The following is a 20,013-nucleotide window of genomic DNA, read 5'->3' as shown; positions in this document are numbered from 1 at the left end:
CTAGCACTATACTTATGGTAGAGCTAAAGTCAGGAACAGTGAATTTATTACTTCATGTCTCCTGCCTTCTGCATTTCCATATTATGATTTTTCAGACACTGTGTTGCCATCTTCATTCTCTTGTATTTATGTAATTGGTATTTTCTATATATATGCACAGTCCTTTCGTTATTTTCCCTAAAATTACAGCAAATTTACAGCAATTCCTCTTTGTATATTCTGTGCTAAATGCAACATTTAAATAAATGACAAATACTCCCCCAAATACAAAAGCATAAATGAAATTACTGAGGACTGGTTTTATTAGTTTTTGGTTTTAACTGAAGCTAACATACTTACCTCAGTTTTCCCATCTGGATCACAAATTTGAAATGGCTATAAAAGAATCAGTGCACATCATCATGCACAGAGGATGGACAAATGCTCTTCTGGTCCTTTCTGACAAGACCCCACTCATTGTCCTCAATCATTCCACCATTCCACCATTTTTTTTTTTGACATATAGAAGTTCTTAGTTCATTAATCCTCTCATGAAAAATCTGCACAATCACCACAGATACAGTCACTGCAGACCCTTTACTTCTTCTGTGGTCCAGTCTCCAGCTCACTGCTAGACACTAGGTAAACAGTGGCAATGAATGAACCATATAGGAAAAAAACTTCATCAAACTCTACTTGTCATATCTTCCTTCTATGACAAATAACAATTGAAAATTAATAACAAACATCATCTAGCAGATCTTTGTACCTATACCAGCTTGTATTGTGTAAGGTGCTATTTTTTTGTTACCTAAAAATGCACAACTTCTGAACTGTCATCTCATTAGTAGCACTAATCCATTCTTAAATTCTCCTCATTTACTTATTTACTCACTCATTTGTATAGCACAAACCATGTGTCAGGCACTGTTTTAGGTTCTGGGAGTGAACCAGCGTAAACGAAAGTAACAAAATTCCCTACACTCAGGGAGATGACATTCTACTGGAGCTCACATTCTATTGGATAGGCCAATAGGTTACTTTGCTCTTCACAAAACTGGCCTAATTAATTTATAGTATCTAATTTTAAGTAAGCTTTAGCAATAAAGATTTTTTCATGAATGCTAACAATATTTTCCCCATATGAAAGTTAACGACTGTTAATATTACTCTTTTTTCCTTTTAAGAACAGTCACTTAGAAAACTTTTTATATTACATAAACATTTGTGCCAAATACTTTAGTTAAGAAAATACCCTTTTATTCTAAAAAGTGTTTTTATTTAGTTTTGTTTTAAAATAAACTGATGTAAATTTTATCAAGTACCATTCAAGTATTATTTGAGATGTCATTAGACTTTTCTTAGTTTATCAATTTGTATAATGTACCAACATACACATAATAGTAGTCCCAAAAGGAGAACAAACAATATTTGAAGAAATAATGATTGAAAGATATCCCATGAAAATAGTAACCAAAAGAGCAGAGGTGATTACACTACTATCAGACAAAACAGACTTTAAGACAGAACTAGTTACAAGACAAAGGATATTATATATTGATTTAAAAAAGGTCACTCTGTCAAGAAGATTTAACAATTACTTATATTATACACACCTAACAAGAGAGCCCCTGAATATGTGAATCAAACATTGACATGATTGAAGGTATAAACAGAGTTCTACAATAAGAGTTGGAGACACTAACACTCCACTGGCAATAATGGATAGCACAACTCAACAGATCAATAAGGAAACGGGGTACCTGAACAACACTATAAACCAATTAGACCTAACAGACATAAACAGAACACTCCACAGCATAACAGCCATACATATTCTGCTCAAGTGCGCATGGAATAGTCTCCAGTATACACCATACATCTGGCCACAAAATACATCTCAGTAAGTTTTAAAATATTTAGATCATAAAGGTATCTTCTCTGACCACAACAGAATGAAACTAGAAATTAAAAGCAAAAGTCACAGAAAATTCACAAATATGAGAAAAATTAAACAACATGCCCTTAAATAACCAATTGGTGAAAAGAAATTCCAATGGGAATTAGAAAACATCTTGAGACAAATGAAAATGAAAACACAACACACTAAAACTTACAGAATACAGCAAAACTGGTGCTCATATAGGAACTTATCATTGTAAAGCCCACATTAAAAAAAAAAAAAAGATCTTGTGTCAGTAACTGATCTTTATACCTTAAAGAAGTAGAAAAAGAAAAGCAAACTAAACCCAACCTAGTAGAAGAGAGTAAATAATAAATAGTGGAAAAGAGATAAATGAAATGGAAGATACAAATGCAATAGAGAAAAATCAACAAAACCAAAAGTTGATTCTTAAGAAAGATTCTAAAAATTAACAAACCTTTAGCTAGACTAAGAAAAAAGGGAGAAGACTCAAATTACTAAAATCAGAAATGTAATCAAGACATTACTACACACTTTACAGAACTGTCTTTAAAAAGGATTATAGAATATTATGAACATTTTACAGCAACAAATTGGATAACTTAGATGAAATGGAAAAATTCCTAGAATCAAACAAACTACCAAGTTACTCAAGAACAAACTAAAAAATCTGTAACAAGTAAAGACACTGAATAAATATTCAAAAAACTCACAACAAAGTCAACCACAGTATAAGGTGGCTTCATTGGTACATTCAACCAAACATTTAAAGACTTAACACCAATTCTTCTCAATTCTTCACCAATCCTTTCCAAACACTTCCGAAAAATAGAAAAGGAGGGAACACATCTTAACTCACTCTATAAAGCCAGCATTGCCTTGACACAAAAGACAAAGATATAACAAGAAAACTACACACCAATCTCTCTTCTGAATATAGATACAAAAATCCTCAACAAAATAGTTGCAAATCAAATTCAGCTGCATATTTAAAGGATTATACATCATGACCAAGTGGGATTTATACCATGAATACAAAAATATTTAACATAAGAAAATTAGCGTAATAATCATGTCAATAAAATGAATTTTAAAATGCATGATTATATTGATTGATGGAGAAAAGGCAAATGATAAAATCCAATATTCCATCATAATAAAAACTCTCACCAAACTAGGAGCAGAAGCAAACATCTTCAATACGATGAAACATATTTATGAAAAACAGAGCTAACATCATCTAGGTTGGAAAAAGAATGAAAGTTTTCCCCTTAAGATGATGAAAAAGAAAGGATGACTGCTTTCATGACTTCCATTCAACACTACTAAAATGTCTAGCCAGAGCAAGTAGACAAGAAAAAGAAATAAATGGCATTCAAATTGGAAAAGAAAAAATAAAACTATCTCTATTTGCATGAAGTTTTATGTAGAATAGCCTAAAGAATCCATAAAAACATGGTTACAACCAACAAGTTCAGCAAAGTTGCAGGACTAAGACCAACACTTGAAAAATCAGTTGTATTTCTAAACACTACCAATGAAAAATTGGAAAAAGAAAATAAGAAAAATTACATTTACAATAACATATAAAAGAATAAAATAGTTAATAAACTTAACCAAGAAGGTGCTGGTCTAGTGTACTGAAAATTATAAAACACTGTTTAAAGAAATTAAAGAAGACCTAAATAAATGAAAGGTATTCCACATTCACAGATTGAAATCTTTAACAATGTTAGATCACAATAATCGCAAAGTGATCTCTTAACAGAATGCATTTCCCATTAAAATCTCACTGACCTTTTTTTTGCAAAAATGGGAAAGCTAATCCTAAAAATCTAATGGAATTGCAAAGGACTCTGGATAGCCTAAACAACCTTGAGAAAGAAAAACAAAGTCCAAGTACTCATACTTTCCAATTTTGAAACTTATCTTTAAGCTTCTGTAACAAAAAGTGTCATTCTTATATAAGGAGAGACACATAGAATAGTGGAACAGAACTGAAAGTCTAGATATAAATCCTCACATTTATTGTCAACGAATTTTAAATAAGCGTGCCAGACCATTTAATGTGCAAAAAGTAGTATTTTCAACAAATGATACTGCCCAACAAATGGAAAACTCCATATCTACATATAAAAGAATGAATCTGGACCCTGCTTACATCATAAACAAAAATTAACTTAAAATGAATCAAAGACCTAAATTTTAAAACTAAAACTATAAAACTCTTATAAGAAACATGGGGGTAAATCTTTCTGGTCTTGGATTAGGCAAGGGTTTCTTAGATATGACACAAAAAGTACAAACAAAAAAAAAGAAAAAGATAAATTGGCCTCATCAAAATAACTTATGTATCAAAGAATACTATCAAGAAAGTGAAAAGACAATGTACAGAATGAGAGACAATATCTGTAAATCATGTATCTGATAAGGGTGTAGTATCAGGATATATAAAGAACTCTTAAAATTCAAGGAAGAGTAACAATCTACTTTAGAAAATGAACAAAAGGGCCTGAATAGATATTTCTCCAAAGATACACAAATGGCCAAGAAGAACATGAAAAGTTGCTGAACATCGTTAATCGTTACAGAAATGCAAATTAAAACAAGATTTCACTTTGCACCCTTTTGGATGGCATAATATTTTTGATGTAAATAGAAAATAACAAGCGTTGGTGAGAATGCGGAGAAACTGAAAGCTGCTTACATTGCTGATGGGAACATAAAATAGAGCAGCCTCTATAAAAAACAATTGGCAATTCCCCTAAAAATTAAAACACAGAATCACAATACAACTCAGCAACTCCACTTCAAGGTATATACTCAAATAATGGATAATGAGTGTTCAAACAATTACTGGTAAATCAATGTTTACAGCAACACTATTCATGACAGCAAAAGGCAGAAACAACCAAAATACCCTACAACAAATGGATGGATAAACAAAATGCAGTATGTCCATATAATGGAATATTATTCAGCCCCCAAAAGGAATAAAGCACTGACACCTGCTGCAATGGGAATGAACGCTGAAAGTCTCATGCTAAGTGAAATAAGCCAAATACAGAAAGGTCACACATTATATGATTCCACTAATACAAAATAACCAAAATAGGTAAATTCAGAGACAGAAAGCAAGTTCTCAGGGGCTAGTGGGAAGCAGAAATGTTCAGTGACTATTTGTTACAGGGTTTCCTTTTCTACTGATGAAATGTTTTGGAACTAGATAGAGGTTACAGCAGCACAGCATTTTGAGTGTACTAAACGTCACTGAACTGTACATTATAAAACGGTTAATTTTTGTTATGCTAATTTAACCTAAAAAATTTTTTTGGATTGATTTGGTATGAAGCCATGGTAACTAAACATCTCTAAAACATTTTTGCCTCTCCAAGGTCACAAAGTTATACGTGTATGTTTTATTTTAGAAATTTTCTGTTTTTGTTTTCATCTTTAGGCCTATGACCCACCTCAGATTGATTTTCAGTATGAATTAAGGTAGGGATCAAAATTGTGTGTATTTTTCTATATGAATGTCCCACGTTGAAGGGACTTTTTCTCTTCCTATTGTATTTGTTTACATGTCCTGTGGAAAATCATTTGACCATATATGTACTTTTAGCTTCTGATTAAGTTCAACTGATCTGTTTGCCCATCCTTTCACCAAAAATCACACTGTCTCGATAACTGTAGTTCTATAATAAGAACTGAAGTCAGGTAGGGTAAATTCTCCAAACTAATTCATATTTTTCTAGATTATTTTAGATAATCATGGTCCTTTGCCTTTCCAAATCTATTTAAAATAATAGTCAATTTCCAGGGGGCAAACATCTGCTGGAGTTTGGATAGGGATTACACTTTTAGATAGACTGAGAAAGGAGTACTTATCAGTGGCAAAGGCCTTGCTCCACGTAGTTTATATTCTTAAAAGAATATTATACTCAAAAAGGTCTAAATCAATTACACATGCATAAGAATATGAGCATATGAGTGAGCAGTTATATATAAATAAAGCTCAATGTTCATGCTGAAATAAATGTGAAATTCACTAGAATAGCAAGAAATATCAGATAAAATATTTGGCTTCAATTCTTATCTTTTTCTCATTTTACTAACACACACTTACATATATTAAATAACATCTGAATGACAAACTTCCTTACATGATTTTGATTCTGGTGATGGTGGAGAAATATTAGACACAGCAAGGTCACTTTTTGACTTTTTAGGCTTCTTTGCATTTAATTGCCAGGGTTTATCATAGCTTCTGAAATCCCTTCTTGTTCCTTTATGTTCTGCTGAAACAAAAGAAATATATTTATAGAAACAATAATAAATGATTTCAATGATTGATCAAAAACTAAATTTATGAAGCAATTAGATATACCTGACCAACACTATGCCACTTCATATCCAAATAATGCAAATATCCCAAAGTACTGCTTCCTTTATTTCTCCTATAAATTTAAGTCTTGTATTTGATAAGAATTAGTTTATATATTAATATAAGACCATGTTAAACTGTGAAATTATTTGTAAGTCTTTTACTTAAAATAACATTCTTTAAATGAGTGTCATGGAACAAAGCACTTTATTCTGTTGTAAATAAAAACAACTACATGTTTAAATAAGTTTTACTCATCTACTATTACCTTACCTGTTATTCACTATGACACATAAAACCAATGACACTCACTGACATTTCTTTCATAGTACCACTCATTTTTTTCTATTGTTCTGTTTAAGAAAGTAGTTTAACCAACTTTATTGAAAGCTATAGTTCCCCTGCAAAGGTGGTCAATGTCACACCAACTCCTAAATGAAACGATCTTTCTAGGAGTTATCCCTCCTGACTTCTTGGCGCTCCATATTTTTAGACAGACCTAACTAAGCAGAACTTTTTCTTCTCTTATTCTCAGGGCATGGCATCCTCCTCATGCCCATACCACCTGTCTAACTGTTCCTCCTCTGTCTTACTCATTGCTTCTTTACCTTCCTCTTTCATCTATGTGACATTCCTTAGTTTCTTTCTACCCTCTTGTTTAAATTTAAACCTTGTAAAATCATTCTAGCTTCACAGATGATTCATATATCTTTCTCTGGCTACCCACTTCTAAATACCAAACAGACATCATGAAATAGTCCTCAAATTTTAGTGTTAAGTTTCTACTTAATGAGCTGTGATCCAATTTTTCTACTTCCAACATCCCATTTAATATCAAAGAGTCATAAATATTCTAAAACACCAGGAACAGAAATATTGGTCCACATTCTGCCACAACCCAAGAAGCGTTTCCATAGACACAACTAAGACAAAATATGGGCATATCAGAAAGAGACTAAGAAACTTCTAGACACCCACAATGCTTGCCCCACCTCATATTCATCCCCTTATGTTGTTTCACAGTCTATCAGAACTTGTCTTTCTACACCCAACTTAGGACTGTAATTTCTTCTAATGCAATATAGCTAAAGGAATAAAGAATCATGGTCATAAAACACAGCATCTCATGATACAAAGAAAAACTGAAAAAGAGATTAAACAGAAGATCTGGTTAAACTGTGCACAGACAGCTGATCTGTGCAAATGGTGAGATATTAAATGTGCGCTTATTAAAGCTACAGAATTTAACACACTACTGTCTCTCCAGACACAACAGTTTATAAATATGGGCTCACACGAGCTTCAGCGGGCTCACAGTTGCTTCTCCGGTCCACCTTCACAAGAATGGTGCCCTCTTTGCATCTACAAACTAAAGCCTATGCCTAACACCCGTCCTAGTAAGAATCTAACCCTAAGAAAGTGAGGCCAAGAAAAACCAAGAATTCACTCTCATTCCCTGTATGATGCAGACACTTCCATATGGATAACTAACACCAGAGTTGTCAACATTCTTCAGAAGATACCCCATCCCCTACCCTGCTTAGGCACCAATGTGAGGATACAGCCAAAGAAGACCAAAATTCTTTCATGGGACCGCACAGAGCAGGAAGAGAAGAGAAGAGAAAACAGCCGGAACCCTGTCAGTCGGATGACCATGCCGTCAGGCAAGGACTTAGCTACCCAAGCAACAGGCTGGAGGGATTTGGGTTTGGAAGTAAATACCAAACTAACAGACCAGTGTGTGGAAGAAAAAAAGCTGTCAGACACATATTTTATAAATAAAGGTTGAAGTCAAGTCTACTCAATTATCTCACCAGTGCTTGTGGGTGAAATAAGGACTATCACAGACTTGGCAAGGCTGGTTCCCCAATGTTTGCAGTAAATATGTCTTCCTCAGGTTGAATTTACTACATTAGGATAAAATTAGAGCTGAGGGAAATAGAGAGTAGTCATTGGTTTGGCCTACAAAAAAGGTAACGCTGTAGAAATCTATGATTTACCTTTCTACATAGATGAGCTATAAGCCCTTAATTCAAATTCTTGATAAAAAGAAATGAGTTTAAAATAGTTTGAATTCATATGATTTAAAAACTTTTCATGCAAATCTGAATCTTATTTCTATTCAAATTAATACACAGATTCTCATCTTTTGAAGCATAATACATAACAATATAGTCAAATTCAAGAGTATTTTTTGACAGATTTTAGCATATGAGTGAAGTCATTGATGAATACATGAAACCCTAGGTAACCTCTGGATTTACTTACTATACAGAAACAGACTTATGAATTTAACATTAAATATATCAACATTAACTGTAAAATATGTTTTTTCATTTACCTAATGTTTCACTTTCTGCCCAGAGAGCTGCAGATCCAGATAAAGTTCTTTGAAGCTGTCCACGGTTTCCTTGTTTAGACTGAAGATGGTCAATGAGAAAAGGGATTGGCTGGTCAGGTGTCTCAGTTATTAACTTGGTCATTAATTCCTGAAGGCAGAGTAGAGCATACATTTACATAGCAAACAGTTACATATCACTATTGCCAGGTACCGCTGTAACTACTTTATACACAGCTACTAATTTAATCCTCATAACAACTGTTTCAGGCAAGTTTAAGTTATCCTCATTTTGAGGAAGCAAGTGCAGAGAAGTAAATTGTCTGTTACACAGCTAATACATGGCAAAGCCAAGGTATATTTATTTTATTATTATATTTGTCCAAAAACATACTAGAAATTTATTCTAAATTCTTTTGAAAACTATCGTCTAAGACTTTTCTATTTAAGTTTACTATTTTAAGAGATGCCATCATACACTAAATTTTCAATAAACCTCTCCATATGCATTACATACCAATGTCATTTATCTTTATTAACTATAAACAAATATCCCCAAAGAAAATTTTGGAATGAAAGAAACAAGTACAGATTCACAGAAACAAACAGTACTTTAAACTAGTCTCCAAAAAAAGTTCCTTTTTCCAAAAGCCCTGATGGGTATTCACTCTTTTCTGTTCTTTTTCTTTTCTTTTCTTTTTTATAATGAGTGAAGCCATGGAGAGTTCCATTTTTGGACAGCTCTAATGATGCCTTAAATCAGGGAGAAATCTGCCTAACGGTAATATCTACACATCGTTTTTCACCAATTAAGAACAGCAAAGGGCAAGCTCCAAATTGTGGTCAGTTAGAATCCCAAGACTGTTTCTCTTATGAACAGCGGCCAAGTCACGTGGACATCGTTTTGCACTGTGTACCTGGGTTTGTGAACTCGCACACACCATTTTACATTCGTATCAGTCACATTTCAGCTTCTTGGGTTTAGCCCAGAATTCTAGTCTGTCAATTGTCATTTTAAGTTCAGATTCTGTGAGGCAGTGGTTCTAGTGCTATACTGGGTATCAGGTATCAGCAGTGCTAATCCAAATATACTGGAAATTCCCCACTCTGTTGTTTTTTTTTTTTGTTGGTGGTGGCCTATTTCCTCTGCTTTGAATGCTCTTTTCTGGGATGTTCAGATGGCTGGCTTGTTATCATTCAGCCTCTACTGATACCTTCTTAAAGAGGCTTACCCTAACCAATCTTCGTAAGTTTTTATCACATTATTTTATTTTCTTCACAGCATTCTGCACTTTCTAGAATCATCTCATTTAATATTTGTTCATCAGTTCGTGCCTGTCTCTCCTCCTCCCCTACTACGGCACAGAGGCCAAGGACTGGTCTGGTTTGATCTCTACTCTTTCCTTAGGGCCTGAATTCCACCAAGTTTCCAGCTGGTGTTGAATGAATGAATGAATTTGGTTTACTGACCACAGATAAACATAAGAAAATCCTTGCTGTCCTAATGAACAACAATTAAAGCACCCATAGATTTCTTGGCCCAGCAAAACATACTCTTCTGAACTTCTATGAAAGTAACTGCTGTCATATCCCAGGGATATTTGTTGACATGCATAATAGTCTAGGAACACATAAATTTATCTGAGTAGAGGTTAAATGGATTTTATAGATGACAAGATTCCAAGCTGATCTCAAACCCAAGGACAAAACAACTCAAGGTATCTCAAAAATGTGCAGGCTGAACACAGAGCTGGAATTAAAAAGAGCAAAGGATATCGACCATAAGCACATCGTGATGCAAAATATCTGTCAAATGTAAGACACTTTTATACTCTAAAAAACAGGTAAGCAAACCACCCGTTGGCACAGGTCTTCTTTACTTCTGTTATTTAAAGTCTCAATTATTCGTTATAACTTAAGAAGTCATTCCTCTACGTGGTAAAGCAATGTGGGGTTCAATTAAAACCCAATTACACATCAGTGGAACATAATTTAAAACATTCTGGATTTTGCTCCTGTAGAAAAAAATGTATTATATTCTATTTAAATTAATTGTACATTATAAAAGCTACGAGAAAATAGAAAGAAAAATAAATAGAAGGACCAACTAGATTACTCCTGTCACGTAAGGCCTCGGCATTCAGGTAAAGCAAAATTAGGTCAGGTAACAGGCCTTTAAAGCTACAGCAATTTCTATCCTGAAAGCTCCTAAGATCTCATGCGCTTTTTCTTTTAACCTTTCAAGTTAGATGGAAAGTTTCTGGGTTGTTTTTTTTTTTCTTTCAAAATAAACTGAAGTGTTCCTATATTGTCTTTGGAAGACAGACCATACAGTCGTAACAGACCAAGTAATCACTATTAATTTTTTTTTTTTGTACTCATAGCCGTGATTTATTATAGCAAAAGGATACAAAGCAAAATCAGAAAAGGGAAAAGGCACATGGGGCAAAGATAGAGAAAAGCAGGCAGGAGGTTTCAAGAGTCCTCTCCCGCAGTGGAATCACGCAGGACACAGTTAATTCTTCCTGCAAGTTGTGGCAACATGTGTGAAGCACTGACTACCCCGGAAGCTCATTAGAGATGTGGTATCCATTATTAGGGGCACCACCTGCCCATTTTTTTTTCCCAACAGTATCAGTCTAGTAATTAGTTTTGGATACTCTCATGGTCCATGAATGAATATATGAGATTAAGTTAAAAGAAAAATGAAAAAACAGCCAATGTTTGCAGTAGGGTATGTTGGATATCTCGGTTGAGCCAGAGTCTAGTTTCATGTAACTGTATTTGTAAGAAGAATTATCCTCTTTGTAAGAGAATTATCCTCTTTTTCTAAGAAAATTATCTCACTCAATCCATGCATCCACTGGCTTTCAGACTTTAATGGCTTTGAGGACTTGAACTAGACAGAAACCTCTTTCCCAGACGCGAAAAGCCACCTGCTGGCAATAAGACTGGTTTCCCTCCGCTAGGATTGAGACACACTGAGCTACAACTGAGCGGCCCACAAACCAAGGGGATGGGAAACGAACGTGCAGCTGGGACGTGAGGTGGGAGAGAGAAACACGACTGCAGCAAGTTGCACAGGGACCGTTCACCAAGAGGTAAAGAAAATTCTAGAACAGCAAACCAGTATCAAGGACGGAGGCCCAACACCATTAGGGAAAGTTCTGTGCTTCCGGGGGGGGGGGGGCTCATTTACTATTCTTACCCTCAGTGTAGGACGTGAAATTCCCAGGTGCCAGAGCGACGCTGCGCCCGCCCGTCAGCTACCAGGTCACCCGTCGCCGCGCTGGGCCCGGACGACCAGCCTGAAACGCGGACGCCAGCGGCGAAGCAGCAGCGCGCTCAGTCCCAGCGGCCCGCTCTGCCCGACAGCGGCCCCGCGCAGGCGCAGACGTGCGCGCAGACTCCCACTCGCGGCCTGGGGCTGAGTGTGAGCCCCCAGCGCCCAGGCGTCCGGGGAACCTCGCCCTCCTGCCCCGAGCCCTAGGGGTGCCCAGGCGCCTGGGGACGGGAGTTCCTGGGTGGTACCCTCTTCCCGCCCCCGCAGGATGCAGTCGCCCCCGCAACAGTCCCGAGGAAGACACACCGACGAGACTCTGGAAACGCCGTCGTCCTGAGAGCCTGGGAGCCCTGCCACGCCCTGGATACCGCCCCCAGGGTCCCCAGAGCTGGCTGCAGTGTGCAGGGGTATCTCTGTATCCACAGAGACTCAACTGTTGCCAGAAACGCCACTCCTCTTGCCTTGCCCACCGTCCCAGAGACTTAAGCCTCAGACCCAGTGGGGATGCTGAAACCACAGAGTAGAGATGGTCTCCACCTAGGAGGACCGGGAACCAGTTCCCGCCTTGACAGCTCAGTGACTAAATCCCGCCCCGGCGCTCAGGCCTTAGGCTCAGGGACTGCTCTGAACTTCGGCAAGAAGGTTTAGGGTACCCGCCTGGGCAGCTTCTGCTAATAGCCTTGCCTGCCCCGCTTTTCAACCAGGAATCAGGCCTGTAGTGTGGGGCCCTCTCCTCATTTGCTCCTTCAGTGGTTTTCCAGCCAAGGATCCCTGGGAGATTTTAGCTATTGGCGCATATAAATTGAAACAATGGAAGTGATAATAGCACTTATGCCCTGAAACAAAAACACTTGTGGAAATGTTAGGCGAGGGAATTGTCAATACTCCTACCTACTAAACGTAAATGATACTAACACCTACATGACAGTTGCCAGGAGAATTAAGTAGGATAATGATCACAAAGCATTCATAAAGAGTGCTTGAGTTACGTGTGGCCTATTGTGATGGGTTGCCTAACATTTCCTTCTAAGGCTGGGGAATTATTTCCCAGAATTTTCTTTATATGATTTGGGTTAGTTCTCCCAAAATGGGGAATTCGTAGTAGACTTAGAAAGTAAGAGAAGCAGAAGAAATTGTTCTCTGGAGTTGACTGCAGGCAGACGAGAGATTGACACCAGCTTCCCAGAAAATTTGTGAAAACCTCCACTGCAGACATAGCTGTGGGAGCGCTGTGGCAGTTCTGGGGAACTACAGTAGCTTCCAGGCAGGGAATTGAGAACCACTTGCTTTTGATATCCAGGTGGATATTTTCAGGGTGGGCTCCTCCCACCTTTGATGACAGCTTCCCCAAACTTCAGCAGCATTTCCCTGGTCTCTGTGCCCCAACTTTCTAACCCTCCATCAAGCAAACTTGTTTGTATTAAACCTTATATGACCCACATACGGAGTGGCTTCTGTTTCCCTGACCAAACTCCCTTTAATGATCTTCCCAAAAGTGGTATTAGCTAATATTTTTAAATCTATTTACTTTTATATATTTATATAATATCATTTTTATATATTATGTTTATTATTACTACTATTACCATTTTTATCATATCTTTTATAGCATCTGTTTTTGATGGAATATGCACATTGCATCTTTTTATTGGCTTTATTTTTTCAGATTATAAAACTAATAAATGTTCTCTTAATATAGTTTATTATAAACTGCTTTTAAATTTCATGGATATACTATATATTGAGACAGCTCCTTGCACTGATGTTTCCTTTTTGGTTAATTATTTTGTTACTGGTACCAATTCAAATATATTTATTTTTAAAATATAAATATGTATGAAGATAACACTCTTTTTAAGAATTTTGAAAAACAATGTAGAGAATATAAATCACTAAGCAATTACTGAGTCCAAATTTGTGTTGTACATCATGTAAAGACTACTCGAAGTTAGGGCTATTATAACCTTGTACTATATAGAAAATTGCCCTAATTAATAAGCTGGAGAATGAATGCTAACTAAATAGAAGTGATGACTGCCTCAAAATACATTTTAATTTTAATGCCCACTAGATAAAAGCAAAACCATCAGTGAGTTGGTAGCTCTTCATAGTCATTTATTATTAAATAAAAAACGAATAGTTAAGGGAATGAGTAATCATGCAATAGTAGACATTATTTTAATAATAGATTCATTCCAACTGATGAAAGCTATGCAATCCCTTGGTTAAAAAACCAAAAAGCACGTGTATACACACAAAAATCAGATTTTACATAATATTCCTGGGTGTTTGACCCATACATGGACTGACCCTCTAAGGTTTCATTTAATCCAGATTAAGAATCCTTGCTCTACGTCCCACAGCATACAGGTAGCATGGCATTCTGCGTAAAAATTACGGACTTAGTCACTTACTAACTTCCTTGGGAGTAAGTTACTTCTTCACTTCCTGACAGGTAAGTGCCAATCTCAGTAGAAAGTCATCAGGAAACAAAATTAAAACCATTTCCAAAATCACAGCAATTTCTCACTATATAGTCTTTTTGTTAAATCAATAAACATGCAGGATATTACACTCTAGTAATAAGGGAGGTGGTGTCAATCAGATATATTTTTATTCAGTACCCATAATTATGTTAAATATTAATTGCACATCGCACCTTACCATCTGTAGAATATGTTATTTCAAAATTGGCATTAAGACTTGATGACTGAATTAATTCATTCTAAATATGCATGTTTCCATTTTCTATTTTTAATTAGGTCTTATTAAAAATTTGCATGAGATCACAACCTTCCACTCACCCTCTCCATCACCACCCATCTATTTTTCATATATAGGCAGCTAATGGGCATTGCAATGTCAACAAATAAATAAGAGACTACCCACTTGAAAAATCATTTGTCTCCAAAATACCTTATTTTCTGAAACAGCCTTATTTTAAATTGATGTCACCATTCCCAACTGATAGAATCCCACTTGGGTTCCACCCCCACTAAAGCCCGTTCCTCTTCCCTCATTCCATTTTTCTAAACAGAAGTAGAATGGAGGAAGTTTTTGTTTTTCTGCTTCCTTACACCTCTAAGCTCTGTTATGAGCTTTGGCAATAAATAGGTTCCAAAGGAACATCTAGGTTTCCATGCACACGTGAGAAGGGGACAGACATCTATTTGATGTTTTCCTGGGAGACTCTTTTGTTCACAGAACTCAGATTGTCCTCTGGTTGTACATGTGCTAAAATATCTGTGGAATAAGTTCCCAGGGGACTTAAAAGTAAAATGAAAACCTAACTGGAAAAATGCATCTGAGAACTCTCTGTACCTTCTGTTAAAGTTTTCTGAAAACCTAAAAGTACTCTAAGAAATAAAGCACTTTCTTTAATAAAAATAAAGTCTATTATTTTAAAATAGTAAAATCTATTAGCTTTTTAAAACTTTGATTAGAGATATTTTAATTAAAAGAACAGCAGTTGAGATCTTCAAAAGGATCTCAATATTTACTACATATACTAAAACTTTGAACAGTAGTTTTAATAGCAGTTGTTGAAAACTGTGAGCCATTTCTACCAAGGGTGGAGTTGGTCCATATGGTTCCTGTGTCTTTCCTCCATCCTTCCCTTTTTTCCCATGTTTTAAGATGTGCTAGAATGTCTGCTTTGGGGAAAGGAATCGTGTAATACTTTGAGTCTCTGAGTCTTAAATATAAAAATTCCCAGAAGAGACAAAGAGGACATACTGATCAGGTGCCCACCTAGAGCTATCGAATGTGGCTAAAGTGGTATGCATATGAGGAAAGCTACAGCCTTTTTAACAGCCAAGTGAATGCTGGAAATGGCATTTATTAAAAGAAGAAGGAATTGTGGGCAAATGTTATCACATGCCTACTAAATATAGCTTCAAAGAAGTGACCATCAAAATAGGAACCACATGGAATAAAAAGAAAATGGCTCTAATCAGCCCCAAGCAGAGTTAGTTAGGCATAGGAAGTATTTGAATAATATTATGAATACAATTCTAGACAACACTCATGCCACTGTATAAACAATGTGTTTACCAGTTCAGCTCTCTGAAGAGTTCTTGAGGTCAGGAAACATGTCTTAGACATCTCTGTTTCCCAAGATCAAAGAACAGATCCTGGCACATTTGCAAAAAAAAGAATGAATAAATGAATAAATTATGTCAATAACTTTACTAAAAACCTTGTGTAGCTGAATTATTACCTGCAAAAAATCCCCCCAAAAAGCAAACAAAAAAACCCCACCTACCTCCATTCGTGGCATTCAAAACTATCTAAAAACTGTTCCCAGCCTGTAGTTTCATCACTTATGATATTATGCTCTGGATTCTACAGACAGCAAAAGTTCCCTTGATACCTCTTCCACTTTCGTATCATGGATTTATAGCAGGCACTCTTCTCAGAATAAACAAGACTGGTGTGGTCCAGGGTTTAGGAGACTTAACATTCTTTGGGAGAGTAAGACAATAAACAAACAATAAAAATCAATAAATAAAATCAATATAGATTCTGGAAAGCTCTATGGGAAAAAAGCAGAGAATATATTAAGAGAAATGGGGGTGAGATAATATGATATGGGGCGATCAAGAAAAGCCTCTCTGAAGAAATGATATATGATCTGAGACCTGAGGGTAAAACTAGAACCAGACATTCAAAAAGCTCGCGTTTCAGGCAGAGAGAAGAATAAATGCAAAGACCCCTGGGCCTTGTGGGGCCTGGTACATTCTAAAGAACTGTCAAATGCCAGCAAGGATGGAACAGTCTGTGAGTTGAAGAGGTAGGCAGATGCCGGAACTTGCAGAGCTTTGTCAGTTAAGAAATATAGACTGACTATTACTTTAAACAGAGTGCAAAGCCAGTGAATGGTTTTAATTGAGGAAGTGAGATTGATCTGCCCTTTTAAAAGATGTGCCAAAACTCTTCAGAGACTATCAAACTACAGTGGTGGTGTTAGTGTGGATGCAAAGTGACAGCCTGACTTTATACACATCTGAAGCAGACTTGACCTGGGGAGGAGTGGGTAAAAGCAGCCTGAAGAACGAATCACCCAGGCGTTTGGATTTGAAGACTGAGCTGATGTCAGTGCCGTTCATTATAATGTAAAGAACAAGGCACGTTTAGTGGTGAAGACCAAGAGCTCCCCTGTGGGCAAGGTAAAAGGAGCCAGATAGATGAGACAGACGGGGCTCATGGGCTCAGTGCAATTTTTCAATTAATATTTTTCAATGCTTCCTTTAGAATGACTTTATCTTTTACTTATTTATTGAGATATTTATTGAGCACTCACTATACACTAGGCACTGTGTGTTGCAGATGGTCAGTGAACAGAACAGAAAGGTATTCTGCTCTGCAGTTGTGGCTGTCAGTCTGTGAGTTTCCTCTTCAGATTATTTGGATTATCCCAGTAATGTAGGAAGCAAGGCCAACAGCAGAACCAGAGGATGGGAGATGAGGACTGGGAGTTTTGAGAAAAGGGAAACAGACATAAAATAGTGAGTGACCCAGGAGTGTAAGAGAGTGAGTGGGTGAGGAATGCGGTGACCACTTGGCCACTTGAGATTTGTGGTCATATATTTAAAGACTAGTTTGTGTGATAATGTGTTTTCCTCCCAGCCATATTCAGCTGCAGAGGCATTGGCATGAAAGAGGCAAAACTTTGTATTAGGCAAGTTTATGGTTTAGCTAACTGAGTAGGATGAGCTGAGAGAGGGGCAAGGTACTTGAGAGTACACGCAAGGGGGCAGTTAGGATGACTGGCCACTGGCCCCAGCATTTAGGCTGGATAGAAAGCAGAACAGGGACATCAAGGAGGTAAGAGAAAACGAAAATGTAATAGGATCAATGCATTGGATGTCCAGGTAGGGTCAAAGAGAAGATGGGGTGGGGCTACCAGAGGCAGTAAACTAGAAAGGTAGGAGAAGATGGTGGGAGAGAAGGATGCTTGAAACAGACTATGGAAAGCATGCAGTTATTGATAACAACAGGAGTATTTAAGGCAGGAAATAAGGTAACAATCATTGGGTGAGAGGAGTTCAGCAAAGAGGTACACATGATGGAAACGTCATCTACATATATATGAAAATTGCAAGAATGAATAGCGATGTAATATTAGAGAGAACGACAATAATTAAGAGTTAAAGTTATTGAGAAATACAGGAAACCACGCAGAGGTCTGAAGAGTTACAATCATTGAGGAATACAGGGGAACCACTCAGGGTCTGTCAAAGTAAAACTGGGGTGGTGGGCAATATAATCTGATGAAACGGAGTTGAAAGATATGTCTATTTTTTACATTTTTTAAAATCTAGAAAGCCTAAAACAGTTAAGTACTAATCTTCCCTCTTTATTAGAAATACTTCATCAGCTAGAAAAACCCATACTATTTATCATTAAAATCCAAAATTAGAAAACATTACATGAGCATTCAAATTTATATATTCATCCTCAAGGAAAAATTATAGCTAATATGCAGAACACTAAGTCAATGAACAAAAAAAAAAGTTAACTGATAGGCATTTAGTCCTAAATCTATGCTAATGTAAAAGTTGTGGGATTAGGCAATAGACAAAAATTCTTACATAAATTAATTAAGCAGCATGCTGGCATCAAATATTCTCTATGGTTTACGAAAAGTAAAAGAACATATTCACAATCATTAATAATTGCTGGTAATACATTTCTGATTTACAGACACCTAACACCCCCATTCACAGAAGGTATGTGCTGAAATCTGTTTATACATACATTTTATGTAGGTTTTGTAGAGTTATATGTGTTTTGATAAAAACAGACATCATGTGCTTAAGACTAAAATTCCTTAATGAACAAAACAGCAATCAGTTTCAACAAACCCTCACTGAGTCTGACGAGGCTCACTGCAGCTGGTTAAACCACAAGGTGGTTTAGAAAGATTCACAGTCCTTCAATAAAATCCAGTTTCTGCTGAAGCAATGAATAATCTTGCCAGCTGTTATCAAGACTGTTTCATTTATGAAATATACTGTGTATGCTTATATAGTTTTATTTGACCAAAAACATTTTCCATCGACACTGAATCTAAACCACAAATACTATTTGGAAGCCATGCAGTTCTATAACATTCAACAAGTTAAATACACGTTGGTTTCTTGTGTAACATAGTGGAATGACCTGACACACCTGTACATTGACTAGCCCTCCCCCCATGCCCCAAAGTCCTATTCAAATAACAGAGAAGGTATTATTTAAAGAATGAAAACACAATAGCACAGGAAAATAAGAAAGAATGCCATCAGTGGACTAGAAATTTTGAGAAATTCTACATTATGAAGAACCAAGCTGGTGGGGTAAAATTAGTGGGTACATTAGAAGAGGCAAGACACTACAGCCCAAGACACCAGAAGGAAGTTCTATTCTTCCCAAAAAACCAGAGAGAACACTCAAGTCAAAGAACCAACAGCAGACCAGGGAGAAGCGTCAGTGTAATTTATTCAAGAACTACATTCAGAGCAGCTGGGGTTGTTGGAACCCATCTCCTTGTAAGAGATGCTGTTGACAGCTGGGGCTTTTACCCACAAAGTGAGGTTGGAGAGCTCCTCCAATGCCATCTGAGAAAAGCCTCCAGGAACGGTGGTAAACTCCAAGAAGCAGTAGTGTAGAACTTGGTAACACTGGGCTCCACGTTTCATGGAAGGCGAGGACAGAGTGCATCCTGTCCCCAGAGCAGAGCCCTCCTTTCCTGGGGACTGTGTATTGTGTAAGGAGGTCTGATGGCTAACCTCTCTAAGCCCATTCACCAAGCCTTCCCCGCCAAGAAAGAGGTCGGATGGGAGAATCTACTAAGTACAGAGAAACCCATACAAGCTACCTATAATTAGCAACCACATCTTTCATTTATACTTATGAATCAACAACTAGAAATGTTAGGAAAAGTTTGTACAAGTGTATAAACAGGGCAACTGAGACAGGAAGAAATAGAGCTATTTCAGGAAACTACTGAAGAGAGTGTTGCATTTATAAAACAGGAACATTTTGCTGCCATAAGAAATGAGAACTCTGAGGAAAAATAGAGTGGATGAGGATTAAAATATTATTGCTAAAATCAAAATATA

The 20,013-nt window shown here is 36.7% G+C and overlaps 1 protein-coding gene across 1 annotated transcript in view; it reads right to left on the bottom strand.

Moving 5' to 3' along the window:
- C29H8orf34 (chromosome 29 C8orf34 homolog) overlaps positions 1 to 20,013 on the bottom strand; it is a 238,145-nt gene that overhangs the window by 179,618 nt on the left and 38,514 nt on the right. Inside the window, 2 exon segments of the mRNA XM_014566909.2 lie at positions 6,067 to 6,198; positions 8,629 to 8,776. Of these exon segments, the coding sequence (XP_014422395.2) occupies positions 6,067 to 6,198; positions 8,629 to 8,776 (280 nt within the window).

This window comes from Camelus ferus, chromosome 29 (assembly GCF_009834535.1).
Source record: "Camelus ferus isolate YT-003-E chromosome 29, BCGSAC_Cfer_1.0, whole genome shotgun sequence".
NCBI lineage: Eukaryota > Metazoa > Chordata > Mammalia > Artiodactyla > Camelidae > Camelus > Camelus ferus.
The sequence above is the reverse complement of the archived record's forward strand: the minus strand, read 5'-3'. Positions and strand labels throughout refer to the sequence as shown.